Source organism: Anopheles marshallii, chromosome 3, assembly GCF_943734725.1.
Source record: "Anopheles marshallii chromosome 3, idAnoMarsDA_429_01, whole genome shotgun sequence".
NCBI classification, from domain to species: domain Eukaryota; kingdom Metazoa; phylum Arthropoda; class Insecta; order Diptera; family Culicidae; genus Anopheles; species Anopheles marshallii.
In genome coordinates this window covers 36,531,652-36,541,864 of record NC_071327.1, presented here as the reverse complement: position 1 = coordinate 36,541,864, position 10,213 = coordinate 36,531,652, and the positions used below count along the sequence as shown (strand labels likewise).

At 42.6% G+C, this 10,213-nt stretch overlaps 1 protein-coding gene across 1 annotated transcript; it reads right to left on the bottom strand.

Moving 5' to 3' along the window:
* Nucleotides 1-5,298: 5,298 nt before the first annotated feature.
* LOC128711991 (cytokine-like nuclear factor N-PAC) lies at nucleotides 5,299-7,941 on the bottom strand. Its single transcript, XM_053806884.1, has 9 exons — nucleotides 7,901-7,941; nucleotides 7,485-7,610; nucleotides 7,286-7,412; nucleotides 6,939-7,196; nucleotides 6,248-6,745; nucleotides 6,037-6,177; nucleotides 5,737-5,950; nucleotides 5,584-5,673; nucleotides 5,299-5,498 (listed from the first exon to the last, which is right to left on the bottom strand). The coding sequence occupies exons 1-9, from the start codon at nucleotides 7,939-7,941 to the stop codon at nucleotides 5,299-5,301; spliced, it is 1,695 nt and encodes a 564-aa protein (XP_053662859.1).
* Between the last annotated feature and the right edge of the window lie 2,272 nt (nucleotides 7,942-10,213).

Sequence of the window (10,213 nt, the reverse complement as noted above, 5' to 3'; positions counted from 1 at the left end):
TCACGTACAGTGTCTTTACAGCTTTCACCGTACACCGTTTATGGAAAGAAAGCTTGTGTGTCACACGTCGGCACGTTTCACGTACACCAAACGGTCGGGAATCAACATAAAACACATGTAAAAAGAAAAATCCCGACGTACGCGAAAAACCCACCATCGTTCATCACTACCGCGTTTGAAAATTATGCAAACTTCATCAATTGTAAAGCTGTAAATATGCTTGCTTTTTTATCAAAAGCTATGAAAACTTCGCTTCCAACGGTAGAAGCAGCAACAGTCTAGAGCAAACTTCTTCAAAAATCGGCACACGCATGCATGGCATGCTACGGACGAATAGCAATGCACACATCATAAAAACACGCAACCATTCGAGCGCACACACACGCACACAGTCACCCCCAAACCACACACACATAAAGGTGGATGTGTTTGTGTGTGCGTGTGTATGTAGCCTTCGCTTCTCTCAAATGTCAACCGCACAAGGACTTTTATGGGATTTCTGAAACTTTTTCTGTGAGTGATTTTTCATCTCATCCTCTCACTCGTTCGCACACTCTGTGCAAAAGGATACCGGCGCAAACGACAGTAGGATGCCGAATGTCACTATGTGTTGCCGTGAGTTTGTGTGCGTATGTTTGCATGTGCAATGCAACAATGTAACAATGGAACAGGGCTTTTTTGCTACATGAATGGATTGCAGTTAGGAAAGAGAAAAATATGGTATTAAAAAGACAGGACAATATACTTGTTGGTGTGTTCTGCTCCCCAATGAACAGGAGCACACGCACATGACTCACACACAATTACACACACACATATATATATGTACACCACATACATTGTATGGCAACAGCACGTACACATGCAGTACGCAATACTTGTTCATCGGGTGGTTGATAATTTCATTTCCCTTTACCCCCAATATTTCACCTTATTGCCTCCCGAACGATACTGTCTGTGGTCGGTCGTATCTTCGAGAAAGAACGAGCGATTTCAAAAATACACCATTCGCGAAAAAAGGGCACTCGTCCGACCGTCTACTGGTGATAGTAATGATTATGAACGGTGCAGAGCTGTGGGACCGAGCCAGGCTATTTGCTACACTGACACCACCAGAGACGATTGACGAAAGGGTGCACGAAGTAACAGGCAAGGTAGATCAGTCAGTTACAACCGAAACGTATGGGGATTTCCGACTGCACTGCAATGAACAACGGAATTGATTATTGAGGGCAACATTTTTCGGTTACTTCCTTTGCCCGATATCTCATCTGCCAGCGACCCGTTTGGTTCATTTTTGGAAGAATTACTCCGTCCCTTACGCGACTAGGATCTGCTTGTTCTTCCCCATCACCATCATCCTTGCCCTTCCTCCAGAAGATAGAACACCAACCATCTCCACGCATTACAAATTTCATTCGTTCACACACTCGCGCTAACAACGGAATCACCCGTGGCCACTGTAGAAGTAAAAGTCCATTTCGAGTTCAGGGCCAACGGCACATCCGCATTACCGATGGATTTTTCGGAAGCTGGCCACTTCCTACGAACCCCGCGCTCCTGCAATACACGGTACCGAATCACTTTCAGTCGAAAAATCACCTTAAACGGCCGCAATGAAAAATGTACAACACGCAAAGATCGCCATTTTATTTTCTTATTGTTGTTGTCATTCCTGCTCTTCAGTGCTTAGCGCACCATGGTCGATGCATTCGGACAACGCCATGCATCATCATTTGACACTCCTCGGAGTAAATTTACATACATTCGAATGATAATTGTACAGCTATGCAACAAAAATCGTTCATTTATAGTTGTAGTGTGATTTATAATCATAAAATAAAGTTCAGCCTGCAACTAGTGAAGCATAAAGAAGATATAAAGTTTTTATTAAACCATTGCTAAACCCACAAAAACATTAAATTAAATTATAATTATAGTACAGAACAGTGCATTAGGTGCGTTGTTAAGTCATCAGTTTGCGTAAATTACATTACATTACAATTCACTCTTTACTTAATTTTTTGGCGATGATTTCAAATCTACGCGGGATAAAATGTCAAAAATGCATGTCAATTTTTAACGAAACTATTTCTGCCACTGTAATGAAATATTTCACGCAAAGAGACGCGAAATTTGACGGTTGATGGAAATGCAAGAAACGGGAAGTGAAATCGTGCTAGGAAGTTTACTGGCAACTCACCCTTTCTGTCATACAAATAACAAAAATCAAACTATCCGAGCTTGACTGTATTTTACTGAAACTTTTCAGAAGAGGGTTGTAAAATATATATTCTTCAAAATTACCATTCTGAAAAACATACACGTTGATGCTGCTGTAGACGAGTGAATTCGCTGTATAATAGCGAATTCCTGATACAACTCGTAGAGCCAGACCGCCATTGTAGCGGTTCCACTATTGTTCTGCTGTACATTCGATGCCAAATATGCTTCTGAGCGTCTTCCTTTCAATGTTTTCTTGTCAGTGGCGGATCAATCCCCTTGGAGGCCCTCGGCGGATTGACCGTTGGGGCCCCGTATTCAGCCCACCGTTAGATCCGCCACTGTGTCCTGTTCTCGGAGACGTATGTAAGTACGCGTGAGATTTGCTCAAAGTTATTTTGTTTGTAGTGGGTTTTGCACAAAGCCCATGTTTGGGCGGCATATGATACAAAGTAGTTGTTAAACAACACGTGGTCGTTCAATAGCAACTTTTGGTTACTCGAAGAACAGAGTTCTACTTTAAAGCATATGAATTTACTCTTACTCCTTGCTTTATCTTTATCCCAACCAATCTTTGTGTATAAGAATTGTTAAGTAATAAGACGATATGTTTGGCAAAGTGAATGTTATCAAAAGTAACCCCAAAGAAATAAAATAATTCTTCAACGTAAATAACCATTCACTGCAAACTTTGTAATTGTGTGGTTGAAATGATTCAAAAAGAAATTCTATATCACTATTTTAAAAAAACGGGGCGGCCCGGTGGCATTATGGTAGCGGCGCCGGTCTTCACACGAACGGACCGGACCAAAATCCCATGCGGGCCAATCCCCCGTAGCAAGGACTGACTATCCGGCTACGTGGTAAAATAAGTCGATACGGCCAGGCCGTTCTAACGAAAAAAAAAATTTAAAAAAAACTGTGAAGATTCTAACCCAGTTGCCGTTATATGTACCGATACGTTAATTAACATTTATTTATTCTCTCATTTGTTATTAGTTGCATTCATTTCGACACGTGTAGTTTGTTTATCTCCTCGTTCATCGAGAACGCACAACGTAAAATGGTGTTACGACCTGCGTAGTGAGATGTACTCTCTCGCCGAGCGTCGGTACGTATGATCCATGTCCTTATATCTCCTCTAATCTTATTAATCGAAAGAAATGCGCCTGTACTGCGCACCGGTTGGGTTCATGCGTTTTTGTCGACGTTTGCACTTTCGCTTCTTTCCTAAAAGAGATTTATCTTACAAAGCTCTTTCTTTTAAAGTTGACCGCACACTAGCGAGTGGTGTAGAAAGAGGTGTTATTTTTATTTTGTTTGCCAAAAAAATATTTCTACCTCTTCGCATACCAAATCTACCAGCCATAGGATATCGTGGCCAGTTGTACTATGTTATGGGTTTTTACTGTCACTCCATCAATATTGATCTGAGACTTGCTTGTATACTTTCTGCTATCGATTTTGTTTTTACTCCCTCCATCGTTCATTCGCTAAAATTCAGTCCGTAGAATAGCGATGAAATGTTGTACTTACACGATTACTTCTATTACACATGACATCCACCCACGTTGCTTCTTTGAAAGTATGCGAAACTCAAACATTTGCTCATTGTTCTAGTTTACGAATAAACTTATGATTGCGTCCTAGGCTAGGCGGTTAAAATCACCCATCACAATGAAACCAAAATAGGTCTATTACGCTAGTTAAGAATTTTATTGTATCCAATTCCTCAGACGTTCCAAAATTCATAGAATACGAGCGGATATCATCTTAACAAACAATGTTTCGAATCTCAACTACTTTCAAATGTGCTTCCGTGTGGATGTCGCGTTACAGTTTATCCTCGCGGGATGTGAAATAGATGACTGAATTTATTTGAATCGAATCAAATTTGGAACCGTAAGAAAGGAAATAAAACAACTATGCATGTGCAGCAATAAGATGCTATTTTTCAGCTTCACACACGTGCGTGCTAATGAAATCTAACTAAACGTTATAAAAATTTGGGATACTATCTGCCACCTATAGCTGTTGCTATCGTTAGCACGCTATAAACACACACACTAACTTTTTTTTTCTACTGCTGTGTAGAAATTGTACGGATTTCTATGAACAGTAAAGTTATCCTTTTGCTTTAGCTAAATCTAAGAGAAAATATGTTGAACATGTAAAGAAAACTAAAAGAGGAAAAACAGTTTCCAAATTTAAAATATATATATATATACCTTCAACAGGATTCCCTATTGCAGCTTCGAACGTGCGTTGTGTTTGCTAGTAGTCTAAGAGCCCTTCGTACCGTTATTTCTCACCTACCGATGTTGGATGAAAATTACCAAATCAATTATTTATTGGCAAGCGATTAAATTAATTTCATTTATAAATGCACATTGTGGAGAGTATTGTTTGCTAGCCGTCAGGATGCTAACAAACTCGTTACACTCGTGCCTCTTCTTACAATAGAACCGGCAGCTACCCTGCGAAACAAATCCATCATCCTATCCTGATTTGACAAATTTTATTGTTAGTTAGGCAGAGCGAGAACGTATGATAATTTTTCCCGCAGGGTAGTGGCCGTATGTCCTAACACAACTTCAACAGTCCGGATGGTCTGAAATATATTTTTAAAGATTTAAGACATCCAAATTTTGCTTAGTACGTTCCTCGGAAAGAGAAAAAATAAATCTATAACAACAACACGCTAATACGTGTCGCTATATGTCAAGAGGAAATGCTGGTCTTATAATCAAAAATGCATCTAAAGCATTCCGTATTGAGACACATAAAAGTATGATATTCCCGCTTGTATGGAATCAATAAACCAACAAGGGGTAAACCTCGGGGCTACGATAGAATAAAAGCAAGACACAATTGCACATACTTCTAGATACGTCGTTCTGTCGTACCGTGCGTCGTACGGTTCGCATATCTAAGTTGTCGTCAACTTCACACTACACGGTGAACTACTATACCATCTTCCATCCTACATATATGTTGGGGAGGAGGGGGAGGGGTTCCTCTTCTGCTGCTGCATAGAATTCAGCACACCTATGACGGTCGTCCACCCGGTCGCTGTTAAAACCTTGCTCTTACGTAGACAGCGCTGGCATCGTGTGAACCATAGCCAAGACGTTTGGCGTGTTTGTACACCTCGTTCGATGCCGCCGTAATAGGCAACGATTGCTCTAGTCCGTCCGCTAGGCTCAACGCAAGCTTGAGGTCTTTCTGCATGTGCTTCAACGCCTGATGGGTTGGGAATTCGCCCTTAATAATCGCTATTTTAACGGTAGAGGTAATATAGAACGTTACACACCATCGTTTGAAAGGAACAAACAGAGCGAATTAACAATGTTTACTTACCGTTTCCTTTCTGCAACATCATTTCTGAGGACATGCTAGTTAACTCTAGTACCTCCAGTACGTCCTTTTGCTGGAGTCCAGCTCGATCCGCTACAATAGCAATATTAACAGTTTCAATTTAACAAATCTATTCGACTTGTACAATTTACTTACCTAGCGCCATCGCTTCGGCCACTCCGGCAAGCGTAATTCCGGAAATCATCTGCAGAATCAGATTCATCTTTGTAGCATTGCCAACGTCACCCAGGTAGAATGAATTGCGGGAAATTGCTTCGAAACAGCTTTGACACTCCTCGAACAGCAGTCGATCTCCGCTCGCTAGAATGATAAGCGTTCCCTCTTCCGCTTGGTTCTTCGAGCCTTGTATCTGAGAATAGAAAAAAAAACAGTTTGATTGTTAGAGAATCAAAGAATCGTCCTAGTGGCAAGATAAAATATAGAAATGCTGCTTACTTGTGCTTCCAAATAGCGACCTCCTTTGGACATGATTGCTTCATTGATGTCATTAGAAGTTTCTGGATCGACACCAGTCATTTCAACGTAACCTTTGCCGGTCAGATTCGCCGACATTACGCCACAGTTACCGAACACCATCTGGAAGGATGCAACATCATGGAGCATTAGATTAAATACATAATCACCGTTTGCACGCTGCGTTACTTACATCCTTTGCAACCTGCGGATCGGACACGCACGAATAGGTGACATCAGTCATTTCTACCACATCAGACGGAGTATCCGCAACTTCCGCACCGACCTCCTGGAACTTGCGACATTTGTTGGCGCTCCGGTTCCAAACCACAACCGAGTGGCCCGATTTGATCAGATTTTTCACGATCCCACAGCCCATAACGCCCAGCCCGAGGAAACCGAATTTCAGCTGAGATGCTTTGATATTGCGCGATTGTACCGCATTCGAAACGCTTGACATGTCGATCTCGGGCGTCGCTGGTCGGGTGACAGTGACCGGACGGTTCAGCAGATGCGTTACTGGCGCATTGCGTCTTACCGGACTAGCGTAGCTATCGATATCCAGGGAAGCCAATTCACCGGAATCGTTCAACAGTTTCTTCTTTCGTTTCGGGGACGGTGCGCCTGTCACACCATCGTCTAGCGTGGCTTTCGCCTTGTTGCCAACCGAACGTACCTTCGTGACAGATGCCTAATCGATCCAAGGAAAAGAAAAACCAAAACCGATTAGTCAACACGCGTATTAGTGTTTGTAATTGCGATGCACCAAAAAAGCTAGGCTACGGGATCTACGGAAAGCCAAGATGTATACTGGTGGGATGCAAACTTTAAAACAGGAATGGTGCCAAAACAAGAGCAATGAAATGTAATAATCGGTCACACACCACCTTATCCACGTTCAATTTGATTGGCAACGAGGCACGTACTTTCTTCTTGGCTGACTTCTTTACCAGCGGCGTCGTGGTCGCATCGTCCACCGATTCCAGGACGGCGGGTGTCGACGTGTTATTAACGGAGGCCCCATCCTCTGCCCCACTTTCCTCCGTACCGCTGGCAACGCCTTCCCGTAGCCTATTAAATTCTTCGTCCGGATCCGGGCGATTAGCGGCTTCGTTTTCCCCAACGAACAGTGGCTGAAATTTCTGTTTTGAAGTAGAGTGACATTAAAGCATGATGCACGCATTGTAATCATTGTCTTTTGGGGGAAGCAAGAGCTGGTACAAATATTTACCTCCGGATTTACGCGAAATTCTTCTATCTGTTTCAAAGCCTCTTTGAACTGGGCAGTTTTGCAGGAGTTTAGCAGCGTATCCTTGAACTCCAGATACGGCTTGATTTGCGTTTCCTCGATCCAGGCACTATAAATAAAACATAATTCCGTTGTTAAATAGCATCGGTCTGATTTTTTCAGTTTGTTGTTGGATACTCACTAGTTGTTGGAACCGAAGAAGAAAATACACTTCACTGGGTTGCTCTTTTTGACCGCAATTTTCCGCAGTTCTGCCGGTGGAACCGAGATACGGCCGGGCCAGGGCGAAAATCCCTTCATTTTTGCCCTGCACATAAGAAAGCACAGGAAGAGAAACATACGAACATATTACTTACAATCGTCACATGGATGCAGCAGAAAAACAACACTCCACGGTTTGAGGTTATGTTGCCTATTCTCCCGCTTCTTTCGTTGCGACATTGATGCAAATGTAGGTTCTGAACCATTATTCACACACACGATTTCACGATGCCATTCGAATACTTCATCGTCAAGCTCACGAATGCATGCGGCTGAATCAAACTGAATTTTGCTTCATTGGCACTGGAAATTGGTGCCGTACGGCAGATCACTCACCAAACGAGATCGTTAACAGCGTAACCCGTGCTGTCGGACATTATTGTTTGTTTAATGCTAGTTGCTGCTTGGAAACTGCACCACCGCGCGCTTGCCGTTTGCTATGACTCTGTTCTGCTTCCGTGCCGTGCCTGCACTTGAAGGATTCACCTCCGGGGTCCGCGTTTTTCGGGTTGGCTTCGTCTCGCTGCACGACCCGCACCACCGCTCCGACGTATATGCTCTGGCGTACGCACTTCCACACGCACACACTCAATCAATTAAGCCGTCCGATAAGCCGACGCCAAGCCGATGACGACGACGATGATGGTGGTGACTGCTCGGAGGTGCACGCTTAATGTGACAATTATGCACACGTCGTCAAAAGCACCAACGTAATGGGAAGCGCTAGCCGAATGGCTTTTCCGGCGTGCCCTACGGGTATCGGATGAAAACTGCTTCGAGTGTTTTTGTGAAGCGACCGCGCGTCACTTTCGTCACTATGGTGGTGCGTGTGTTTGCGCTTCCCTTTCGTACGCGCGCTCAATCTCTATCTCTTTCTTCTCGCTCTCGCGTCAGCCCTTCGCACGCACACAAACAGAGGCTACCTTACGGCAAGCGCTAGAAGATGATTACCACCGTAAAAAAAGTTCTCTTTGGCGGAATGTATCACGGTACCGAAAAAACGGAGACAGCGGTAGTTTACTGCAAACTATACACTTTCGCACAGGCGGCACAAGTCCAGGGCGTTTCCAGACCGGGGGATTCCTCACCGCAATCGCTTACAGAAACTTTTCTTTGGTCAAGTTTTTCTCTAAAATTCATGCTCACTGGTGCAATTGGTGATAATAAAAAATGGCGGTTGTTATGATTTTGATGCCTCCGAATACTTGACACAGAAGTCGACATAACCGAGACTATACGGTAGACAGTTCATGAAACGGAATCAGTCTAATCCAATTTCTTAGCAAAGAATATGTATTAGAATTACCTGAAAACGGAGAAATTCAACACAATACTTTGTTTATGTAGTGTACTGCACAGTTATAAAATAGAAAACAGATCCTATCCGAAATCTGGATGTCCAATGTCGACTTTTGTTTATTGAAGTCACTTTGTAAACTTCAATAAAAATTCCAAAACTATTACTTAAAGCAATGCGTACACAAAATATAAGCATAATTTCATAATTTCAATGCGTAAAAAACAAAAGTTTATCCTCAAAATAATTTGTTACCTGCCTGTAAATTTATTCAACGTCGACCATTGTGCATCATGTTCCGTGTGGGGTGACATTCGAAATCAGACGAAAACCTTTCGAAACGGGTTTGAATATGCCGTTGTGGGTTTGTTTGAACGATTCTACCACGCTGTATATTTACTGCGTTACAATCGAATCGATTTGTACAATCGAAACTATGAAATATTTGTGGCGACCAGAGCGTCCTGGTTAGCCAAGACACGAAAAAGCGCCACCTAGGAAAAATAGGGGGTACTAAAACAAAATGATAGTTGGGATGTTTTGCCTGGACAAGGCGAAAACAATGAGTTTTTTGTTCATAGGTAAACCCAAACTAGACATCCGGTAAAGCTAGGACAATAGAACAGGGATTCGAAACGATTATTTCGCGGAAAACAGGACACACATACCGACGCATACGAGATGACAGATGGTACACAAATTGGTATAAAAACGGCACCATGTCCGTACCAAAGATCAGTTATCGTTCAGCACTTTGACGAGGAGTTACCGTCTAATCGTCGATCGAACACCGCAGGGGTAAAGCAATGGTTCCGCTGTGCACGGTATCCAATAACCAGGAAGGGTCAATAAAAGTAGGACCCAACTCCGGTTGGACACCCTAAACATTCATGAATGGTATGATAAATAACTGTTTTTTATACGGACATCGAGCAGTTTTTATATTTTATATTGTACCGTCTGTCGCCTCATATGTGTTGGTATGTGTGTCCTTTTTTTCGCGAAATTGTCGTTCTGTGAATTTATTACCTTATGTCCTATTTTTTCGAGTCTTATGTTTGGGACTTCCCACAAACAAGAACCTCATTATTCTCGTCTTGCCCTGATAAACTTCAAAACTAACATCTTGTTAGTACGCACTAATCTCTCTAGGTAGCGCAAGTTTGTGTCTTGGCTAAGGTGTTATTTTATACACAGAGCATTTTTTAACAGGCCGCTTTATTGAATGAATCTTATTTATAAACGACCCTCGTCCTGGTCCTTTCCTGCTGCCCCGTGAGGGGCATTCCTAAGGAATTACCTTTCTTGTTATGCGATTTTGGATAATTTTACAATGTTTCCTTAAGCGTACC

What these genes read in the sequence shown, in the direction of transcription:
- LOC128711991 (XM_053806884.1), bottom strand. Translation starts at nt 7,941, where the DNA reads ATGTCCGACAGCACGGGTTACGCTGTTAACGATCTCGTTTG. An exon ending in GCTGTTAACGATCTCGTTTG is followed by an intron (nt 7,611 to 7,900) that starts GTGAGTGATCTG and finishes TCTTATGTGCAG; the next exon opens with GGCAAAAATGAAGGGATTTT. An exon ending in GATGTTGCAGAAAGGAAACG is followed by an intron (nt 5,499 to 5,583) that starts GTAAGTAAACAT and finishes CCGTTAAAATAG; the next exon opens with CGATTATTAAGGGCGAATTC.